At 52.3% G+C, this 21,835-nt stretch overlaps 9 protein-coding genes across 9 annotated transcripts; 5 read left to right on the top strand and 4 right to left on the bottom strand.

Annotated features, from left to right (window-relative positions):
- The first annotated feature begins 1,776 nt into the window (after window positions 1-1,776).
- On the top strand, window positions 1,777-4,106 carry K437DRAFT_256928 (uncharacterized protein). The gene is made up of 6 exons (XM_013387412.1): window positions 1,777-1,949; window positions 2,053-2,169; window positions 2,250-2,407; window positions 2,472-2,679; window positions 2,772-3,236; window positions 3,308-4,106. Exons 1-6 carry the CDS (start codon window positions 1,944-1,946, stop codon window positions 3,968-3,970), a joined length of 1,617 nt encoding a protein of 538 aa, XP_013242866.1. The 5' UTR covers window positions 1,777-1,943; the 3' UTR covers window positions 3,971-4,106.
- Window positions 4,107-4,221: 115 nt separating this feature from the next.
- Window positions 4,222-6,726, bottom strand: K437DRAFT_224836 (glycoside hydrolase family 5 protein; the record flags this gene model as incomplete). Its single annotated transcript, XM_013387411.1, has 5 exons — window positions 4,222-4,833; window positions 4,907-5,024; window positions 5,090-5,219; window positions 5,288-5,340; window positions 5,408-6,726. 5 exons carry the CDS (start codon window positions 6,724-6,726, stop codon window positions 4,222-4,224), a joined length of 2,232 nt encoding a protein of 743 aa, XP_013242865.1.
- Window positions 6,727-8,307: 1,581 nt separating this feature from the next.
- K437DRAFT_256926 (phosphotyrosine protein phosphatases I) lies at window positions 8,308-9,132 on the bottom strand. The gene is made up of 4 exons (XM_013387410.1): window positions 8,861-9,132; window positions 8,675-8,776; window positions 8,527-8,580; window positions 8,308-8,445 (listed from the first exon to the last, which is right to left on the bottom strand). The coding sequence occupies exons 1-4, from the start codon at window positions 9,028-9,030 to the stop codon at window positions 8,421-8,423; spliced, it is 351 nt and encodes a 116-aa protein (XP_013242864.1). The 5' UTR covers window positions 9,031-9,132; the 3' UTR covers window positions 8,308-8,420.
- Window positions 9,133-9,749: 617 nt separating this feature from the next.
- Window positions 9,750-11,683, top strand: K437DRAFT_294774 (uncharacterized protein). The gene is made up of 6 exons (XM_013387409.1): window positions 9,750-10,023; window positions 10,136-10,614; window positions 10,681-10,764; window positions 10,829-10,875; window positions 10,946-11,374; window positions 11,461-11,683. Exons 1-6 carry the CDS (start codon window positions 9,944-9,946, stop codon window positions 11,545-11,547), a joined length of 1,206 nt encoding a protein of 401 aa, XP_013242863.1. The 5' UTR covers window positions 9,750-9,943; the 3' UTR covers window positions 11,548-11,683.
- A 495-nt stretch (window positions 11,684-12,178) lies between these two features.
- On the top strand, window positions 12,179-13,484 carry K437DRAFT_256923 (carbohydrate esterase family 4 protein). Its single transcript, XM_013387408.1, has 2 exons — window positions 12,179-12,917; window positions 12,975-13,484. Exons 1-2 carry the CDS (start codon window positions 12,314-12,316, stop codon window positions 13,370-13,372), a joined length of 1,002 nt encoding a protein of 333 aa, XP_013242862.1. The 5' UTR covers window positions 12,179-12,313; the 3' UTR covers window positions 13,373-13,484.
- Window positions 13,485-14,425: 941 nt separating this feature from the next.
- K437DRAFT_236370 (putative YKT6-snare protein for endoplasmic reticulum-golgi transport) lies at window positions 14,426-16,010 on the top strand. Its single transcript, XM_013387407.1, has 7 exons — window positions 14,426-14,734; window positions 14,797-14,873; window positions 14,949-14,956; window positions 15,030-15,157; window positions 15,270-15,653; window positions 15,724-15,838; window positions 15,904-16,010. Coding segments are annotated over exons 2-7 (660 nt in total). The 5' UTR covers window positions 14,426-14,734; window positions 14,797-14,871; the 3' UTR covers window positions 15,927-16,010.
- K437DRAFT_236366 (uncharacterized protein) lies at window positions 15,928-17,739 on the bottom strand. Its single transcript, XM_013387406.1, has 4 exons — window positions 17,137-17,739; window positions 16,889-17,049; window positions 16,210-16,815; window positions 15,928-16,144 (listed from the first exon to the last, which is right to left on the bottom strand). Exons 1-4 carry the CDS (start codon window positions 17,615-17,617, stop codon window positions 16,031-16,033), a joined length of 1,362 nt encoding a protein of 453 aa, XP_013242860.1. The 5' UTR covers window positions 17,618-17,739; the 3' UTR covers window positions 15,928-16,030.
- Window positions 17,740-17,881: 142 nt separating this feature from the next.
- K437DRAFT_274474 (uncharacterized protein) lies at window positions 17,882-19,139 on the top strand. The gene is made up of 2 exons (XM_013387405.1): window positions 17,882-18,770; window positions 18,840-19,139. Exons 1-2 carry the CDS (start codon window positions 18,029-18,031, stop codon window positions 19,076-19,078), a joined length of 981 nt encoding a protein of 326 aa, XP_013242859.1. The 5' UTR covers window positions 17,882-18,028; the 3' UTR covers window positions 19,079-19,139.
- Window positions 19,140-20,132: 993 nt separating this feature from the next.
- Window positions 20,133-20,707, bottom strand: K437DRAFT_130394 (uncharacterized protein). Its single transcript, XM_013387404.1, has one exon. The coding sequence runs from the start codon at window positions 20,563-20,565 to the stop codon at window positions 20,263-20,265; it is 303 nt and encodes a 100-aa protein (XP_013242858.1). The 5' UTR covers window positions 20,566-20,707; the 3' UTR covers window positions 20,133-20,262.
- Between the last annotated feature and the right edge of the window lie 1,128 nt (window positions 20,708-21,835).

The raw sequence follows: 21,835 nt of genomic DNA, 5'->3' as shown, positions 1-21,835 counted from the left end.
GCACACGGAAGCTAGCTGGGAGCGCGTGTTGACTGCATGCCCATAGGAGTTCTTCCCTTTTCGTTGGGAGCTCAGTCGAATCTCTACCCCCGCGCTGTGGATGTCGATGGCGAGGTGTTGGTCCCTTGCAACGATCATGGGGATGAATTCCCCCCTCTGTCTCCTCCCCTCGCTTTGCGTGTTGTGCCGAGAGCCACTTTTTTCACGTGCTTTCAAAGCCCACAGCTCAAAGACCAAATTGCCTGAAATTTGATCCGGGTCTGCCAGCCTAAGCCAAGCAAGCGCACCGCACTGGCCTCTTGTCCGGTGTGGTAAAACTACAATCAGCGGTGCAGGAGGAATGAAATCCCCTGGAATGGGAATGAACGGGGCCAAAAGTTTAAATAGGGAAGGCGCACCATATTCAAGAGCATGCATGCATTCTACATTCAATATCAATTCTCATCAATAACGACTGCACCTCAATGTGATATATAAAACAGATAGCACCTGAGAGACAGGTGATTGTGATGAAGTGGGGGTGCAACGACACGGCCCCTTTCGTCAAATAGGTCACACCCATCAGTCATTTAATTGGCATACCTGGCCGCAGCGCTTCAGTTGACACGGTTGCGTGGATGATTACTTTGTATCAGCGCTTGTATACAAAGTAACCACAATATCGGCGAGCACCGCTCTCTTTGCGCCAGAGTAAAAAAGCGCCCCCACAAGCTGGCATGCACCTTCGTGAACAGGCGTAGCCCTACTCATCGTATCCCCCGCCAGCTACATTGTGTAATGTAATGCAATGCCGATAGAATCATGTTTTTACTTTCAACTTCCGCAAACTTTGTATGCGATTGTCTTTACATGCTCAAGTAGGTGAATATATTTACAAGCTTGTTCGGCGCTCCTGGCCAAGTTGCCATTGCCTGGTTTTGATGTGAGTTCGTTCACGCATAGACTTGAATGGGCCTGTCAGCCGCTCAAAGCGGTGTAGCCCTGTGCAGCTTGCCGCCGCCTCTGATTTCGCCTTCGTATCAGGCGGACAGGACACCACATCTCTGATCGACATTTTGTAATGGAAGTGTGCTCCCATTCGATCTTGTCTTCGACCAAGGAATGCAACTTTTAGATCGTGCTGCCCGCACTTGAACCGATGCATTGTGGATGCCATGCACGTCTTGAGCCCGAAACTTCGCAAATACTGGGTCCCATAAGCAGAAACCTACCAGCCATCCCCCAAAGTCTTTCTGAAAGCGACTGCTCGGAATCGAGGTCCGGTAACCCCGAGGAAAGCCTCTCTATACCACCTCCTATTTTGCTAATAAATATGGAGAATCTATTGCATCTGCTCCCACCATGCTTCCAGGGCACAGATCTGAGGTCTCCGGGGGCCCAGACAATCAGTTTCTGGACAGGCGCCTGGACCCACAAACCATCCAGAATGGCCGGGCCTACCGCCTTGACCCGGGGACCCCCTAGCGTTTCTGGCGTCCTAGTATGATATCGGGGAAAGAAGCTCAATCGCTGCCGGAATTCCGGGGCTTCCAGCGAGGGCATAGAGTTCCGGGTCAGCTAGACTCAAAAATGCCCCCCTTGAACACGTGTTTTGTACGGCTGTAGGGATTCATCAGCATCACCCATTGCGAGACTGCTCCAGAGCCGAGTCGGTCCCCTGCTCTGATTTGTTCGGTGCAACGTTTGACCCTATGTCTGACTGCTTCATCAAGCGACCACAGCTTCGGTGCCTTGTCCTTTTTAACGGAAGGAGTTGGCTCCAGTTGCAATCAAGGCAACGAAGGGAGAGTAACCTGCAGCATCATTCGTCGAGGACATGAAAGGTCCAATAGATGCAATGCCCAAGGAGACCTCTTGGATGGATCCGCCAGCACCTAGCAGTCAGGGCTAAACTGAAGAGTTTACACGGAGGGTTCCACCGTCGAACCAAGTTACATTGCAAAATGAGGGTGGGTCCCCCTGTAGAATATCGCATTGAGAGGCCAGAGCTGTCAGCTTACGGGTTAATTCGCCCTCGTCCGCTTCTCCAATCATGATCGTTTCGAATGGCAGATAGCCATCCAAGGTTGCTCGCACGGTGAGCTGGACAGCATATACGCTTCCATCAAAAAGGCAGACGAACAGGATGGAGCCATGACCGAGCTCGTCCTGCTCTGTGGCGACTTTCAGGTGAGTTCGGAGCTGGCGAATTAAAAGAGATTCTTATCCACACTGAAAGTTGTCCCACCCTTCCCCTTCCTGACTCCCAGGCGATCCGAAATCCAGCCGATCTGCACTGTCTAGCGGTGCCGGAAAAATACAAACGAATGGGCGATTTCCATCGGTATTACTCTGGGCAGAATACAGCACCGTATCTGACCATTGTCATCGGTGGTAATCACGAAGCAAGCAATTATTTCTGGGAGCTGTGAGCAGTCCTTTGAACTACTTTTAATTTGAGGAGCATGCTCACATATCACATTTCTCCACAGCTTCATGGGCGGCTGGCTAGCCCCGAATATCTACTACCTCGGCGCAGCAGGCTGTGTCTCGTTCAAGGGCCTCGTCATCGCTGGCATCAGCGGAATATACAAGAGTGGGGACTACCATCGTGGTCGCTTTGAGCGCATGCCGTACAGCCCGTCCGATGTCAGGAGCATCTATCACACACGTAAATTTGACGTACAGCGATTGGCTTTGGTTTGTCCCGGCTCCGAAGTAGCGTGGGCTTTTTTAAACGCATGTCACACTAACGCAATACAACTCCACCATCCTGCCTTCTGTGGTACCAGTTGCCGGCACTTTCAATCAACCCGGACATTTTTCTCTCGCATGACTGGCCGAATACGATTGAAGCCCATGGTGACGTTGGCGCGCTGATTCGACGCAAGCCATACTTCAAGGACGAGATTCACTCTCGCACGCTCGGTAGCCCGCCATTGATGCAGCTTCTGAGAAACATCAGGCCGCGCTATTGGTTCTCGGCGCATTTGCATGTCAAATTCGCGGCAACATACACGCACACTGAGGACGGCAAGCTAGGAAACAAGCAGGAAGGAGGGCAGGAACAAGGAAATCATAGCACGGAAGCATCATTATGGGCTGGCGCAAAAAGTCAGTTGCTCGCTAGGTCAGCGGCCGCCATAGAGTTGACACATGGTCCACGAGAGACGGCAGCAGAAACGACCTCGGAGGAACCTCCTACCACGCGCTTCCTTGCTTTAGGAAAGTGCGTCCCTAATCAGGAATTTTTGCAAGTGCGTCATTTCCATTCGTGCGCAGCTCTGTGGGGCAAACCCGCTAAATGATTATCCTCTCCCTCAATCAGATCCTCAATATCGAACCTCAGAGTCACACATTACCTGATGTAGCAAGTTCAGGCGGCCTTGAATTCGTGCCAGGGTGGCTTGCCATTCTGAACGCCACACAAGCCCAACTGAGCTTCGAGCACTCACAACGCGACATCGTCGTGCCACCCACGGACGCCCTGCAGGCTCAATTGCCCAAGCTAGCAACGGCCCCCGTAGCGTCAGAGGGAAGCGCAGGCGGAGCGAATGGAAATGGCAAGATCAAGTCAATCAGTGACGTCCAACAATTCGTTCCTACCGCAAATACTCTGCTCGGCTCATTGCAGCAGCCATCTGATGGGCCGCCACCGTGGTACACGAATCCACAGACTATTGCGCTTTGCAATCATCTCGGAATCGAGAACAATATTAACGCGCCGCCTCGATTCCCGCCTGCTCCTACGCCTTCCATGCCTCGGACGCTGCCGCCTGCATTGATGCCAGCAGGAGCGACGGCAACAGCATCCGCCCCGATTGAGCAGTCAGCACAGGGAGCGCCCAGAGCGGAAGGGGCGAATGCACCAACGCCCGCAGATGCTGCAGACGAGATCAAGCGCATTAAAGACGCAGCAGCCGCTCGTAAGCGCAAGAGGGCCGAGATGGCGGCGGTGGCGACGGATGGAGCTAAAGGTTCAGCCGGTTAAGATAGTCTGGATGTGGTTTTCTGGACGTGTGCACTTAGTGAGCATTTTACAGGGGGTTCGAGTAGTCCAACTGATACATTGCAAATGACAACCTTGACTATCTTAAAACAGCAATGTGTATGTAGTTGGCAAGACCCAAATGTGATGCTGTTGAATACGATGCCAACGTGTCCGATGATGCGGTGATGCTTCCAAACGTCTGCACTCCGCGTTGGTGAAAATATGCATACAGGGGCAACTTTGGTACACCACTAAGTGGTCGTAGGTGTAGGGATGGAAGTGGTTTTGCGCTTGGACATTGCGCTGCCAGAACAAGGCCACGACCCTGGAATGCCTGAAACAGAGTACTGATCTAGCTGATAGCTGCAGCCTTTCACTTTGACGTACATTGGTGCATTGTCGCTTTTCTGGGCCCAATTCGAGATGGTCGGATTTGGTTTCCGCGATTGCGACTCCGTCCATGCGGGCGGTGGTGCTTTAGAGATTGATCCAGTGCGAGTGTACGATGGCATGTTGGTAACGGCCACCCCTGCGCCAGAGATGGAAGAAGGTGGCCAAGGATATGCGCTTGGATTTGCGGTGTACGGAGCTGCCGTATCGCCTGTCTTCCATCCTTCAAAAGTGCTTGACCAGCTCGTGGTAGCTGCGATGCTTGCAGAATATGAACTTGCAGCCGAAGAGCATGCATTGCTGCCGGCATGGTACGGGTCGGTTGGTAGCCAGCCTTGCTGAAGGCCAAGCTGATAAGACCATGTGGGCGCCTCGACTCGGCCAGATTGGGAAGAGTTGCCGATCTTCCAACTCCAGAAGAAAGTGTTCTTTAATGAATCCATTGAGACTTCCGCGAATTGTCGAATGCTTGACTAAAGAGAAATTTGAGCAGTATGCAGTCAATATCAAAAATCCATTTTATCCTGGCGAGATCATACCACTGACCTTCATAGTTTCATCCCACTTTGTCCAATCTGTCCACTTGGTACAGTTACCGTAGACATTACCATTACCCTGATAGGTATTTTCATATCGCGTGCCAAGCCCGACTCCATTGAGATATCTGCACCGTGTGGAGACCGCGTCAATGTTCGTTCAATTGAGAGATAATTCGTGAAAAACACTCACAATCCACAGTCATTGACAGCGGGTGACCATTCCCCCGCGAAAGATAGGCCGTTGTTCGCCAGAGCTCGGTCTATCTGAGGCCCATACGCGTTGCAAAAGCCCGGGACAATTTTGGAGAAGTCATCAGTATCTGTAAGATCGAAAGCCACAGGTGAGCGTCAGACTTGAAGCCAATGTATGTTGAGGAAGGGATCTCACATTTTGGTCCGAAAGCGATGTATGGATGCACGTCCCAGCCGATTCGGTCGGCCCTAATCCAGTAAGGCAGAGAAAGGGGATGAGTACTGCAACAAGGTCTAAGCAGACGCGTTCACTTACCCAGGCATGTAATTTTCCCACTGTCGAAGACCTAGGAAACCGTCGTGCATGCCAATGAACGGTCCATGACCTTTTCCTAGGCCAGTGATGTTATTGCGGATTTCTGAATATAGCTCGGCATACCAAGCAGACAGCGCAGGTACTCCAATGGCTGTTGGAAGATACGGCTCATTGATTACGGTGAACATGGGAACGACGGGCGCGATTTCGGGCTGTGAGATGAACTCAGTGATGATGCGAATGTAATTGAGGGCACGTTGGGCATTGACAAGGCCTGCAGGACCTTGTAGGAAATTAATGCCGACAGTACTAGGCGGCGTGGGTCCAAGCTTGCCCCCATGATTGAAAGAGTTGGCGCTGCCGGGTACAGCATGCAAATCCAGGTTGATGCGAAGGCCGTATTTGCGCGCCCATTGGATGGCCTTGAGGAAGTACTGCCAGCTGACACCCTCCAAAAACGGCTCGTCGTCAATCGTCTCGAGCGCCCAGAAGCCGATGGGCAAACGGACCCAGTTCAAGCCTGCGCAGGCGATATCCGCGAAATCGCGCTCGGTAATGAAGGTATCGTAATGCTGGGTCAGCTTTTGCTTCAGTCTGGCTAGGCCGCCTTCTTTCAGCCACTGTTGAGACAGAGTGAACTCATCTACCGCGGCATTCGGGCCATTTGCGTATGGTTCATAGAGTGCAGGAACGATAAATGGCTCCGTAACGAGCCACCCGCCGACATTGACGCCGATGATGCGACCAGAACTACCATTTTCCGAGCTACCTGATGCCCTGCTTCCCTGTCTCCGCCGGTTGCCTTGCTTGCCGCCAAAGTGAAATTCTTCTGACAGCGGCGGAGTGTACCATTGTGCTTGAGCTGAATTGTTCAGCAGACCGCTGTTCCACGTCCCGCCGAAAGGATTGATGTACGTGTATTTTGTCCCATCTTCGAGTATGATCACGCTGCCATTTCCCCCAGTCGTTGCGACCACATTTCCATCCTTGTCGACGATACCTCCCGGCTCGGAAGAAGTATCTGGTTTGTTAAGAAAGTGCTCAGTTACGGGCACGACGACTGCCACGCAGACGGCAGCAACGATCAATGCGACGATACCAACGATGACCGCCTTCTTTCGTTGGCTGTAGTGCACACGGTGATCTTCTTGGCGCCTATGCGCGTCCCCAAGTCCTGCATAACGCGCCACGCCAGGTGCACGGTCTGCTTCTGCATAATAGGACGATGATAAGGGGAGTTGCTTGTTGTTAAGTGGCGATGACTGCAAAACGGTATCGCGCCCAACGTGAATGTAGGAATCGCGTATAGATGGGTCCATCGTTAGCGATGACACCAGACCATATACACTACCGCTTTCTCGCGAGCTTGGGCGCCCAATGCTGCTTCCTCCGATCGACGTGTTGGACGGCATCGGGTCATGTCCATAGCCCCATGACCCTCTCCCGGGACCGCAGCCCATGCCAGCATCTGAGCCGTACTCGCCGGCAAGCGGCATCATCCCGGTCGGCGTAACTGGCCTTTTAGTTCGATACATCCCAAGAGCGCTAGTATGACATGTAGCATTTAAGGAGGGCGAGGAAACTCCGGTGAGCAGGACTGGATACGACCCTGTAGCAGGGAGATGTACCGTGTCTTCGACCTCGGGCGCTGTGGTCGGTACGGGTGCATATAGTCCTTGTTGCAGCGGCTGTTCTTGCCTCAATGGTGAAGAAGACAAGAGTTGGGGACTTCCTAGAGGTCCTTCGCTTGCTCCGTTACCCGAGCCAACGATAGCGAGCGGATGTCTCTCGCCAACGTCTACCGTCGGCGGAAGCGATTGCCGCGAATATGATGTCGGTGGGGAGCAGTAAACGTCCGCCGACGACACAGAGTGTTGTATATGTGTCGTGCTCGAGTCATCGCGTTGGGAAGCGCCAGCTGAGTAGTACCTTTTGCGGTCCGGCGACGGTCTCGGCAGGTTCGATTGCTCGTTTACAGGCAAAGCCCGAATGTCATCCTCATCGAAGCCCGCGAATATATCAGAATATCGGTAGGACAGTTGATTGACGTCTGCCGTGGAGGATGACTGGAGTGGCTGCAGCCGTGGTGAATGGGCAGCAGCACCATGACCGCTGCTATATGGAGCATCGCCCGGCGGTGACGTCGAGGACATGACGACCACTCAATGCTGCAAGGACCGCGGTGTCTTACGTCTAACAGTCACCAGCGGCCTCTACGTCATCGGCGAGCGCTGCGCTGAATTTACACCTCATGCAAACCTCTGCAGGGCCATCGAGATCCCAGCCCGGTGTGAGGAGCAAGGCAAACGGGGGCCAAGGCTCCTTTGGGTGTTTCCAAGCAGCGAGCTGATGACGCAAGGCAGCATATCTCATATACAATTGTGAAGCTGGTGGCATTTGACAAAGTTCCCGGTGATTTGCCCCTAAAATGCTGGTTGGCGAATCCTTCCTCCCCTACCGATATTCTGCCTTCTTTCCCAGATGTTCCAGGGATTCCTTGCACTCTAATTTCGGGCAGATGTAACCGAATGCGGATGAGATTTGCATGCACGCTTGCAACTTACCATATCGCCATTGCCCGCTCCTCGAGTGCGAGATAACAGGCGTGATCTGCTTGCTGGATTGCAAGCTTCACAGCCTTCAAACATTCTATGCTTTACGTTCTTGACGAAAAGCCCAAGCTCTTCAAGAATGCGCGCGAGTAGCTTGTCACCGCCATCCCACTGTTAGCGCCACGGTTCATGCTCTCAATGCGCATGTATTGAGGTCAGCTACTCACCTGTCACATTGCAGGTATGTCTCCTCGAAGCCGCTCGCGCCGCCCTGTGATGTTGGAAGGGTGAAACGAGCGCGTAAATGAAGGCTCTCACAGTAAGCCAGAGGCGGAAGGAGAGATATGCCTACATAGTAAGGGTCGTCGATATCTCGCCCATCGTCTCTGCCGAGTTATGAAAGGCAGGAGGGGTCAAGATGTCATTCGGCTCGATCAGGGGTATGCTTTGATTCCCCATCCTTACACGTCACCAAAGAGCATAATCCTGAGGAACAGAGCGAAATATATCAGTCAGGGTTGAGATGGGGATGTGGCCAACCTGGGATTCGCTCCCTCAAGAGCTCACTTTGCCTTGCTATTGCGTGGCTTGCGCGCCTTGAGATGGTTGACATGTCCCGAACTGGAACAAATGAGAGTTGCCGTTGAATGTAACTTCTGTCAGAACGTATTCTTTCGGTACGCGAAGCATTGCACCTCCTGAGTAGTAGACGTACTCCATGCCAAAGATGTAATCGAATTCTTCAAAGTCACGTTCTTTCAAGCGTCTCGCTCGAGAGACGCAGGGTATCCCCTTTCGATTACATACTGCCAGGGTCCTGCTTGCGGGACCCAGCAGTTGAAGATAAATGATCAATGGTCAAATCCCAGCTTTACAACACATGTCATGCAAATCCACCCACCGCTCGTCGGCCTCTTCGCCCACATGATACCCGATGGTCCCACAGCTATCTATCTTTCCGAAACTTGATTCGAGTCCGTTACGCTTAACCAAATCTGCGAAGACCGCCTCAGCCATGGGGGACCGGCAGATGTTGCCCGTGCAGGCAAAGAGCACGGAGACCGGCGCCATAATGGGTAAGGTGCGCGGAGAAGCTAAAAGGACACTCTAAGGCGGGTCGTATGTCGTGTAGATCGGGTGCCCAGATCTAGAGCAGCGCTGGATCGGCCGTGCAGTCTTGCGGATGCGTCCGGCAGAAAATGCGATCAGCGATGGGCGTTCGTGCGCGAGCCGTGCGCATGAACGTCGAGAATTACAGCGAAACGCTTCACACCTGCCAGTGTTGCTTACGTAATTGTTGGTCGAGAGAACGCCGCGAACGCCGGGAGTTTAGCTGTTTAGGGCGTGCAATGCAAGTTCCAGTGTGGTTGCCCATCGTTTCGAATGCCGCCATTCCCATATACCATGTCAGTAATTGTCGACACGTCCAAGAATGCAGACACTGGAGCTGTTGATCGGATTGCGGTATAACTCACACGGTACGACTTCCAAGGAGATCGAATCCAGGTGCCAGGCGGTGTGGTCGAACGATTTTCGGACATCTCTCCACGCATCGGAGCTTCCTCTACCAAGAGTTGCTATCACGTTTGATTGAACGCTCGATCCGCGCCTTCGAACGAATCCAGCACCAAGTACCGGTCAGGTTGATTATTCAATACAGCTTCCACAAGCTTAAAAGATATTTGCCTCAAGATGGCGCCCAAGCGCAATTCCGTCTCTCGAAATATTTCTGGCGCCAGCAATGTTGACGGTTGCGGTAATGGAGCAGGCGCGAGGGCGGTTCTGCCTCAAGACGACCCGACTTATGGGCTTGTGAGCAGGCTTTGTGGCCTAGTATTCTGTGTCACGCTGTTGAGGAACGCTTGGCTGAACCTGTCTGCCGAACGAATACGACTTCCTGCACTATCAACAACGCTCCAACGGCTGTGCAAAGACCAAGAGACTCTATGAGACGCTGCTTCGAGATGTGCTGCATGACTCAATCATGAGCTGGAAAGTCCAAGCGAAGCGTGACGGCCTGGAACGGTCCAAGGAAGCCGATTTCTGCCACATTTGTGGGCAAAAGTGAGTGTTCTTGTACTTGATTGCATTCACACAATCGAATCCAAGTGGTTGCACGAAATGCTTACATCACATTCAATTTGTGGCTTGCACTGATTCTTGGTCGCTTTGTCAGCTGTGCACCGCACTCAGGCTCAATCTTGGGCAATGCCAGCGGTCGTGGGTCTGCGTCCCTTCCAGGGTCGGCGTCCGGCACCCCTGTGCCTGTGGACTTGGGCACCGCGACCGGCACGCCAAGCAGGGTAGGAACACCTGGACCTACGAGCAACTCAGCTGGGAACCCTCTCAAGCCGGACATATACGCCCAAAATCCGCTCTTCGAATGCATCGTTTGCTCGCGACAGGTGTCATCAAATCGCTATGCTGTGCACCTTGCCAAATGCTTGGGTATCGGCGGCAAGGAAAAGTCCGTGCGCAAAGCTGGCAGTGGCCTGGCAAGTTCCACGGCCAGCGATGCAGGAGGTGTGCAAAATTCACTCCTGAATAATCCCAGGGTGATCGGTGTGCTGGAGCAACGGAAGCGGACCAAGGCTCCTGATGCAAAACTTCGGGCCGCAAGAGGGGAGAACATGGAAAAGGGAAAGGGAAAAAATAGTGAGCAAGCAAATACGCCGGTCTCAGACTTCCAGACAGGCTGCTGAGAACTCTTCCATCCTTTAGAAGTTCTCAATGCCAACGGAAAGCGAGCGCTCTCGCCTGGAGTTGCTATGGGTGCGCATTGGAAGAAGATGAAAACACATACGCGTGAGTTTCTTGAACTATGTTAAAAGTACTTCTGAATGCTCATCATCATTCCTGTGATTTTCAGCACCTCCGGGCAGTACAACCCCGCGCGAGGACACCGGCATGGTCAGAGTGAGCGTTAATACATTCCCATGTGCGATTGCCATTGAGTGGCCTGATGCTGATCAACACGACCGTGCAGAGCCAATCTGTTCAAGTCGTCTCGATGTCGCACTCCTCTACTGCACCGATGTTCGCTTCACCATTGAACCCCAACAAGCGCGCTAATATCACAGCTGATGACACGACAGGTGTGAGCGAGCGCGAAGTATCGCCGTCCATATCCGTCAGCACCACCGCAGGAGATATGTACGACGCATCATCATCGGCTGCGTGGAACCACAGTGGTAAAACAGGGACTGCAAAGGAAAGAGGCAATGCTGTTGGGACTGCAGCCAGAAACCGAGTGTCTGTTGCTTCAGGGGCCGCAGGTGGTCCCAAGAATTTCGTCCACAAGCCTGGAAATGCCGTCGCTTCGGGCTCAAGGGCGGCATCGGCCATGTCGGACGACTCGCCTTTAAAAAATAAGAAGTCGAAAGCGATGGGAGATGCGGAGAGTGATAGTGAAAGTGTGAGTCCACGTCATCTCCTTCGTCAGCAGTGCTGATGGCGAGACAGGAAAAAGCTAAGCATTGCACTCCGTTCATCCCAAAACAGTATCATGAAACAGACTCAGATGTGCTGAGTGGTGGAGATGTGGAAGAAGAGAGTGAGATGAGCGAGGAGAGCAGCCTTGATGATTGAGCAAAGCTTCAGCCATCGTGGATGGCGCGGTAACCACAGACATGAAATGTATACTCCTACGCAATTCGCCGCGCACCAGTGAGCCGTCCCGACGACGGCTCACCGAGGTTTCTCATTCAATCGCATTCGAATTTACGAGCACAAACGGCATCTTTCAATAACCTGCAACATAATCGATGCATCGGGCATAGCATTGTAGAATGGATGTACAGGGTATGCACCGTGAGCGGTATTGTTGAGCTTGGAGAATCAGAACTGTGTCGTGCACTGACAAGGTCGGAATGGGCAATCTACACCAAAAAGCTCTGCCGACTAGCGTATGAGATTCTGGTGTTACGTGTATGCTTGCTTCTAGCTGCGGCAGTGTCCCGGTGCATCATAACCAAGGTGCTGTCAATGCTCCCATCGTTCCGGCTGCGAATTTTGATAGGTTTGATGGCCTACGGAGAGACGGCACCAAAGAGGGGGATGTGTGACGTTTTGCCTGCCGGAAGCTGATCCGAGCTTCCGAGTGCGGAACCTTTGCTATCACTGTGCTGCTCAACGCTCCACAGGCTTTCACGCCCCACTATCCCACAATCCCATTAGGCGTACCGTCTGGTTGTGTGGTTATTTCATGTATCAGCGCTGAGGCTTGGACACATGCTGTGGAAGTCTGAGCTGTTTTGCAACTTTGTCGCTCGGGCTAGCGCTCCCAAGCGAACGGAGCCAACTTTCACGCAAGCCCGCACGGAGGGTGTACTGGTGATAACGAACCACTGACAACATGGCCGCATCACGACTCGATCACGGCACTCGAGACCTCGTTGGCTACGCCGACTTGCCCCCCCATCCGCACTGGCCCGGCAACGCTCGGATTGCGGTATCATTTGTCCTCAACTACGAGGAAGGCGGCGAGCACTCGCTACTCAACGGCGATGCTCACTCTGAAGCATTTTTGACCGAGGGCGGAGCCACAGCTGGTGGGCGACCAGCCCGCAACATCGGCACTGAATCAGGATACGAATATGGCTCGCACAGGGGATTTTGGCGCATCCTCGAACTTTTCAAGGAGGTAGGCTTCGTATTCACCTCGTGGGCAATCGGGAAAGCCGTCGAATTAAATCCGAAAGTCGTGCCCGCGATGCAAGAGGCCGGGTGTGAAGTCGCCAGCCACTCGTACCGTTGGATCGACTACTGTGACGTACCGGAAAGTACTGAGAAGGAACATATCGAAGGAGCAATATCTGCAATCACCAAAGCAAGCATGGATGGAAAGACTCCGCCAGTGGGGTGGTACACAGGGAGGCAGAGTCTACAGACTCGACGGTTGGTCTACGATGCATACAGAGAGAAGGGTCTCCTGGACAAACTTTATGATAGTGACGCATGTAAGTGCTTATGGCAACTACTAACAAGAGCTCAACTGACACTCTTAAAATGTGCAGATGATGAGGATCTGCCGTACTGGGTTCCAAGCCCATCGCCGAGCGGTTCCAAGCCCTCTCCACCATTGCTGGTCATCCCATACACGCTTGACAACAACGACATGAAGTTTGCGCAAGCGCCAGGCTTCAGCACCTCCTCTTCCTTTTTCGAGTACCTCAAAGATGCGTTTGATACATTGTATCATGAAGGAACACCCATTGAGCAAGGAGGTAAAGGGAAGCCGAAGATGATGTCCATCGGCCTGCATTGCCGGGTTGTAGGCCGGCCTGGCAGGTTTGTAGGCTTGAAGCGCTTCATTGAGTACATCAAGAACAAGGAAGATGTCTGGGTGGCAACGAGGGGCCAGATTGCAGAGCACTGGAGGAAGACCAACCCACCGCCCAAGCATATGCTGTAATGCGGGAGCATGATCTGCTTCCCAGGCATGTACTACATCGCCAGATCAGGGCAGGAAAATTAATCTGCAAGGTGCAAATGTGCTTTTTACCTTGATCCTTTTGATTGCGAAGGAAAATGAAATAAAGAGAGTTCAACAAAAAGGGAAATCGCTTTATTATGAATCATTCCATCCTTTTCTAAAACTCTTTGCTGTGATCAATTGTTAATCTAAGCCCCCTTGGCTTCTTCCAGCCGCCAGGAGGCTGTTCAATACATTCGGCGGCCCAGCGTTGCGATGAGTTGTTGGCGGCGCACTCACGCTGTGACGGTGACAGAGCTGAGGCCGATACACCCATGATGCTGCTTGTATCTTCTCCTGCGGGCTTTGTCTGATGACAAGTCAAAGCGCAACAGGTTGGAAGCGTCAAAGTGAAACCGCACAGTTGGCACACCGCTTATGCTTGGCATATGCCCGAATGAGGCCAGATTCGCTCTTGGAGATGCTTACAAAAGCGCATCAGAGTGCGCATGTATGCGCTATATGATATCACGAGTCAGAAAGGGCCAGAAGGATCTCGTGGTTGCAATGAGGATATGAATAAACAGCTTAAGATCACGAGAAGCTCCCGTGAACTTCCCTCAGCGACCTAATGCTCTTATGACTATACCTTGGCATCTGCCTGCGAAGCGGGAGTCCAGGCCACGTGCACGCTCGATGGCGTTCGCGTGTCTTTTACGTCATTGTTTCTCACCCGACACATCTTGGCACTTATCTGACATCCAGGTGCCAATGGAACCTTCTCTCTGTCGCTGGAGGCAATCCAATCACCTGTGCTGGGATTTGCAACCTGAGGTCCCATCGCTCCGATCTCAATATTTTCCCACGCAGGTGGTCGGGTCCCTATGATGTACCTCTTTTCTCAAGCTCTTCCCGCACGCGTGCAATTGAATGGGCGCAGTTGACATATGGCTTGCCTTTCAATGCCGCCCAACGGGGTGCCAGCATGCCAAATAAAAGGAGCGGAGGGGGAGGCGTGTGGAGAGGTAAACAGGGAGGATGAGTATGTGCGGATGATGATACGTCACTCAAAAGAAGTAGCTTATTAGGGTTGTTTCCTTGAAGTCTTCAAATTGGAACTTGGAACAGGGCACTGGAGAAGTTGTCCTCTGACCACTTCCCCCCAGCAAGCCAGCCACTGAGGAAGCCTGCCTGGCATTGGAAACAAGTAACGCTGTGGAGCGATGGACACGAGCCCGTCACCTCGATGCCTTTCGCTCAACTTGGATTCAATTTAGTTATCGATCAGTTTGCAGTCATCACGCACTGGCACACCGTTCGCTAGCTGCAGTAGCCATATTTCATCACTGTGCCTTCTCCAAGGTATCTATGTGCCGTAAAGAGGTGACGCAAACAGCTTCATTGAATCCGACCGACTTTCGCAGGCTGCTTTGCCTCGCCCCTGAAAGGTTATTTGGTTGAACAACAGTTGCGAATACAAATCGACACAGCCAAACACAATGTGAGTCGATGGCGAACGGCCCTTGGCGCATCCAGCAAGCTAACTGCTCTCTCTTATTCTTTCAAATCCGCATAGGAAGCTTTGTGAGATCCAATGCTGACTTCAGGACTTGCACCGCGGAGATCTGACATCAAGCATCATCACGCTACCTCACAGATGGTCTCCTCATTTTTGCCAACCCGCCCGGCGCACCTGCGGTCCCACTTGTCAGCGCTTGGGACCTTGGATCGTTCAGTTGGATGCAGCGTGGGACAGTGCAGGACATTATGGGCTTCATGAGCAAGGTGTGTTTAAAGGGTTAAACTGTGACGAGACGCAACTCGCAAGCGAAACAACTGAGCCCACCCCTGATTGCCCATTGCTTATGAACTTACGCCCATCTTCGTCTACGCCCAGACTGTCGCCGAGCGAACAGCTCCCACACAGCGGCAAAGCGTGCAGGAGAACAGCTACGTAGCCCACGTGCATTCTCGGCCAGCATCAGATGGAATCTGTGGCGTGCTCGTATCGGACGCAGAATACCCTACGCGCGTTGCTTTCTCTCTGCTCAACAACATGCTTGACGAATTCATCATTAAGGTGCCCAAGATGCGATATGAGAGCCACGTCAACCGTATCACTACGGGAAGCGCCCCACAGCCATCCAAGGGCGAGGGAGTGCTCACCACTACTTCCGACTTCCCACAAGCGCAGGAGTACCTCGCGAGGTATCAGGACCCTAGACAGGCGGATACCATCATGAAGGTTCAACAAGAGCTCGATGAAACAAAGATTGTCCTTGTAAGCCGAATTGAGCGGATTTTCGATGTTGGAGAAGCGTGTTGACGGCTCTACCATGGTCCTCGTGCAGCACCAAACGATCGAATCAGTTCTGCAGCGTGGTGAGGATCTTGACAAGCTCGTCGAGAAGAGTGGATCCCTCAATGCACAAAGCAAAATGTTTTACAAAACAGCCAAGAAACAAAGTGCGCATAGGAGATATTACTTAGGCCATTCGGACGTTGCGCTGACTCTTGTCTTTCCCACTCAGACTCTTGCTGCGTTGTGATGTGATGTTCTTTCTTCTTGTACACTACACCCATTTGCTGCTACGCCTGATAGACTGGACATTGCTTCGCTCGCCCCTGCGTGGTGGCCTTGCAATTGTGAAGTTCGGATCACCGCTGGACTTCGTTCCCATTGCGAACGATCCAGACGCGCTTCCGCACAACGGAACTACTGGAAGGAATGTCGATGAATAGGCGCTTAAACTGGAAGACCCCATTCTCGTCCTGGTTGGGGTGCAAGATGAATTAATCAGCAAACTGCTTGCTACAAAGGTGGATGATTGACTGACCTTGTGCAACTCGCCATGAACCTCACCGGAACTCCAAGTTCCAGGTTCATGCTTTGCCGAAGCTGCGGTGCGCACAGCGTCCCCTTGCCCCCTTGTCAACCCTACAAAGCTGCCAAGGAAGCCAGACAGAGCCCTACCTGTGCTTGCAACGATTCCGCCACTCGGCTTGTCGTTGGAGCTGAGTTTTGCATTCGCATAATTCAACGTGCCCTGCCCTTCCTTGTCCACGGTGCCGCTGAGAAGTGCCCAGCCTCCTCTCCTTGCAAGCTGTTCATCAGGCGTGTGACCGGCAGCGCCAGATTCGTTCCAGCGCTCTGCAAGATCTTCCCACAAGATCTCGGCCCTCTCACGGCACCAAAGAGTCCCGTCGATGACGCCTTGCCGTGTTTGCTGCCACAGCGACAGATCCTTGTCCTTATCCCGCGCACCAACAAAAAAACGGACAAGCATGAGATCATCTCCGGTGCGCGAGTCTCGCATGACTGCTGCTGACACGGTCCGGTTTCGGTGCCTGCGCGAAGGCAAAGGTGAAGTGATGGAATCAGAAGGTGCAAATGTTGCATAGCTCGTGTGAAATGTGAACGGAGGCAGCAGATGTTGTTTGACCTGCGCGTGAGGAGCGGGCATTTGTCAGCCCAGATGACAAATGGGATTGATGTTTCGTCGCCAATGAGTTTACCTCGGGATTGTTTTCGACTAGCTTGCATGCATCTCCGTAGACGACAGTAGGGCTGTTGCGAGCAAGCAGCTCCGTAGCCAGCGCGTAAGCGAGAACCAGGGTCAGAGCGACTCCCCCAGTGACGAAAACGAGTCTTCCTGAAAAGATTGTTGTTCGTGCGACTGTTAAGGCGGTGAAGTAAAGGTTATCAGTCCAAGTCGGTAAGCCTCTTCTGTCATACAGCTAGCGTCTGATTGAGGCCACCGAACCTTTTTGGCCGCCACTTAGGTCCTTCCATTCTTTCCCATCTCCGGTCCAAGTGTCCAGTCTGCTAGGTCTTCCGGGCATTGTACTTGCAGTGTCGCCCATCATTCCGAGGGAGATCGGACCGACACCAGACCGACTGCCTCTGAGTGCGGCTTCCGCTGCATCCCGAAGGTCATCTGCCTGCGTTCGTCCCGGTCTACCGGTAACGGAGCGAGGGCCAGCGTGTGACTCTGAATTGGAGTCTTCTCTGGTCGCTGCGCGGAGATCTGCCAGGATTTTTCGCTGTTCAGAAGCCAGCTTTGCTGATGCTTCTTGCTGGCTCTTTTGAGCGTCCTTCGTGCTGGATGACGATGTGGTGGAAGCGAGTCGGTGAGGTGGAGAGCTCACAAATTGTGCATCTGGGCGCTGAATGCCTCGGCATATCCGATACCAGGCACTTGCAGCTGCCTGCCCACTGCGCAAGGAAACACAGTGGAAAGCCATGCTGGCGCTTAGACGGCTGACACCAGCAATTAGCGCTATATGTCGAGAGACGGTCGACCGAGCAATGGGAGCTGCGTTCCAACTGGCGGCAACGATTCTTTGATGATTGAGGTGATCTCCCATTTGGTGGTTTGATGCCCAATCAACTGGTCGATCATGTGGCAGGGGTCGGTTTCGGTGCAACCCATTTGGTGCCCAGCAAGCAGTAACTTTTTGACTTGTTGGACACTCTGTCGTTACGAATAGATGTACGTCACGAGCCATATCCACAAACTTATTGCTCAACATAAAGCGAAATTACCAGCGCATTTTCGCTATCAGTTCAGGCGCCTCTCTCTGGCGATAGCTGGACTTGTATTCCGTTCCTTCAGCTCGCTCGAGCACCGCAGATATACTTGCTCCGTCGGGCAAATGGTCCTGCAGAACAAATACAAAGCACGGGCGTCTGCCAAGTATCAGTCTTCACGGGGCAACAGAGGGTGGCGCGGTGGAGCTCGTGGCCGTGGAAACGGTGTGCATAGAGGTACAGACATCTGGGATGCTGTTCCGGCTGCTGTTCCGGATGAAGAGGGAGACGTGCTGAATGACGATGAAGATGTGCACGGCGAAAGTGATGCAATTGACGAAGGCGAGAGTCCCTCGGAATTCCGTCCCCTGCAGGCGACAGCGAAAGCGAAGGAAAACTCGGCTGTGGAAGATGTTGACGAGGAAGTGCTAGACCGCCAACGCCAGCGACAGAAATATGGCCGTCGCAAGATCGAATCAAACATATGGAGGTTCCAGCAATGCGTCAAAGACCCACATATGGAAGATTCAGTTTCCGAGCCAGAGGTGGACATTTCAGGCCTTGTAGAGCGGGTGAAGCAACTCGATACAAGTCGTGCACACAAGAACACAGTCTCACTTGGTTTTGCGGAGCAAGAGGAGGCAGAAGACATCGAAGAGGATATTGATCACAGCCTTGCGTACCTCAAAGGCAGAGAACAGCAACGACGGAAAGGCAAGGGTCATGGTGTAGAGGATGATTGGATTGCATCTGCCGCTGGAAAGGGTGGCGTCGATGACCGGCAGATCACCCACGAGGAACGCCAGAGACTAGCCGAGGAAACGGAGGAGATGCTCAAAGAAAAGGAGAAGGCCGAGGCACTGAGAGGTGCGTATCATGACGGGTGCGCGAGCGACGTACTTCTAGGCACTGACTTCCTACTTCGGTTTGCTGCAGCTTTGAAAGAGCGTTTCTTGGGTCGTGCAATTGGTGAGCGCGAGAGTAAAGCCCGTACAGCCATCTTGGATCCGGGAGCGCGCGTCGCCGTGTCAAGCAAGCCTGTCTTCAAGATACCCTCATCCAAGGGGGCGAATGAAGACCGGCAAATATACCGCAACGATCACACGACCAGCAAGGAAAGACCAAAGCCGCAGGTCGAGAGCGATCAAGATTTCCTCGATGCCATGCTCGGCTGAAGCACGTCGCACTCACATGTAGTATAGCATTCACCGTCTCAATTGTAGAACATGTAGCCCCAAGAATGCGATCTTAACGTTCTAAGAAAAAAGGAAGGATTTTGCTCGTACCTAGAGAATAGGGAAGGTCTTGCGCCAGCCCTTACGTTTAGGGATCACTATTTAGGAAATCTTCTTGCATTCAACGATCCACGGCTTGATTGGTATTCCTTCCAGAGACACACATCGCGTCCTGTTCACCAGCTTCCATCCGTAAAAAAGATCAATATTCAGATCCCGGCTTGCATAGTTCGAGAACATGTCCTCAACACTGACATGGCTTGGAATGGAGGTTGTGAACCTGCCGGCGAACAGGATGAAAATTGATCACCCAATCTGTAAAATCCTAGATACGGCTGTAGCAGGCATGTATGAAAAAAAAACCAGCCTCCGTTCTCTGCAATCTGCCACATGTACCCACCTGAAGTGGTAATTTCCAACGCATCACTATTCTAGAGAGAGCATTCGACAGCCGAGATAGCAAACAGAATGTATTAAGAAAGGCTAATCATTACATTCGATACCCTGTTTCTTCATCCTGTGGTAGAACCGCAGATTGTTGGAGAAGATGGTAATCCATTGCCATAGCATGCTTGCTGCAGGGATCGATTGAAAGTACCCGAAGACCTCTGTCGCTATAAGTCTTGAAACACTTGTAGCTTAGCGGGAGGAATGTACAGACAGCACAGAAGGACTACCCAAGGCACACCATAGCGATGCGCGCGTTGTCGCTTGGGCGCGAGCTTGACGGGGAGTCTGAGTCTCTGCCGCAACCACCGAACACACACAAGACGAGATATGAGATGGAGGAGGGCTAAAGATTTTGAGAAGTTCTTTCTGAGGTAGCTCAACCTCTTCCACTTCAAAACTTGCTCGCTAGCGACTCGACGCTCGCAAAGCTAAAAGCCCTACTGACGAGAGTGGACCAAAAGCCGTACCAGCGCTATGGAGACAGTTGAGCCAGAAAGCGAACCTGAGTCAGCAATTTGGGCAATGAGCAGTGTTCAGAGCAGTTTTGGGCTCACTTCAACAGCACCAGGCGTAATATACGCCGTAAATACTCCAAGATGCTACCAGTGTCTAAACCCGATGCGATCGTCGTTCGCGCCAGCACGCAAGTTGATACAGAGACCAAAGCTGACCTGTCAATGATGAGCGTAACCTTGAAGATGGCAAACCCGTATTTTGGATCTCCGTAAGGGCGAATCACTGAGATGAAAGGGCGGTTGTATTTGATTAAAATTGCCCACCCATAGCTGATGCGGGGCGTTGCACTCCCTGAACAGGTTCGAGGCGACAATGGTTAAAGAAAAAATGATCACAAAGGCCGTCGGGCTGATAGTGTCGTTGCAATACTTTTGGAACCGGTCCACTCTCTGCATGCATCTCCTGTACACCGGAAACCACATATCACCTGAACGGGGGATTAGCAGCTGAACACTTGACATGGCGCAATGATAGCACTTCCGTACGCTAGATTTTAGCTGAAGTTGAATCCAAACGTGTCGTTGACGAACATTCTGGCGTGATAGATGCACGATGACGTTACTGGCGCCAGAATATCTTCTTCGTACAGGAAGAACATTATCAATAAAACGATCGTGCCTACCGCACCATAGCCGAGAAAAATAAATAGGTGCCTGCGCGGCCAAGTGCCTTTCCTCTGCCAAGATAAATCCCAGTGCCAAGTGTTGTTTAAAGAGTGGTGGTAGCCGTCAACAGCGGCTACATATGTGGGAATACCGCTCTTGTTCACCTCCAGCAAGAGCAAGCACTGAGGTTTGCGTGAAGAGGGGGAAAGCTCAAAAGCTTAGTCAGCCGTCACGGGGTTTGCGACTTGCGTTTGGTAATATACTTTGGGTACTGCATTGCTATAAGAAAATATGACTCGGTTTGCCGAAGCATGTATCCGGAATGTCACACACCCTGCCTCTCTTCAGCCATGATCTTACAGCTTCCTCCTTGAGCAACTTTGCCTTGATCTCCTCATCTACTCCTAGAATGCATCTATAGCTCTTTTTCTTTCAAGCAAATTCCTCCATCGCGATCTCCGTCGTCCCCAAAAGAGATTTCGTGCCGTGCTTCGCCACTCAGCTCCTCGCCCCTCGATAGCTCTGCAAGCGAGTTTGCGGAATATTTTGTATAGTCCGATGTGAGCTTTCCGGTTTCCAGTTCGATGCTGTCCGATAGCATGTCTGAGGTGGGTTCAACTGTAGCACCGAGTCGCGCCGTCGCCGTGTCTTTTCCTTTCGAGGTAAGGTGGAAGCGAGATTACAATGATGAGCCACTTTTTGACACGTCAAAAGTGCTTATCCAGGAACGGGGCTAGCCAGCCCGGGCACCTGAACACTGAAACAGATAGAAACAAAGCTGAACATTCACGGTGGAACAAGATGACGATCCTGAGTTTAATGTAATCGTCAAGATATATTCAGTCTTAGTTTTTTTGCTTCGTAATTTGACTGAATTGGCACTTGCTCGCTTGTATTCTATTGGCCCATTTCAACAATGCGTCCCTGTTCTCACAGACCTCCCCCTTCCAATCACACGCCATACTAGGCGCATGCTTCACCCAGCCTAATCGTGCTTCCAAGCTTCATGCTTGGCCATCCGCGCATTGCTGCGCAGCGGTCTCCTGGTTGCTTGCCATTAGGATGCTTCCCTCAACACGTTTGCTTTGTTTTCAGCACACGGTTTGGATGCGCGCTAAGCGCATCC

The sequence above is a fragment of the Tilletiaria anomala genome (genome assembly GCF_000711695.1).
Source record: "Tilletiaria anomala UBC 951 chromosome Unknown K437scaffold_49, whole genome shotgun sequence".
Lineage (NCBI taxonomy): Eukaryota > Fungi > Basidiomycota > Exobasidiomycetes > Georgefischeriales > Tilletiariaceae > Tilletiaria > Tilletiaria anomala.
Note: the sequence above shows the minus strand (reverse complement) of the source record. Positions and strands in the feature narration are given on the sequence as shown.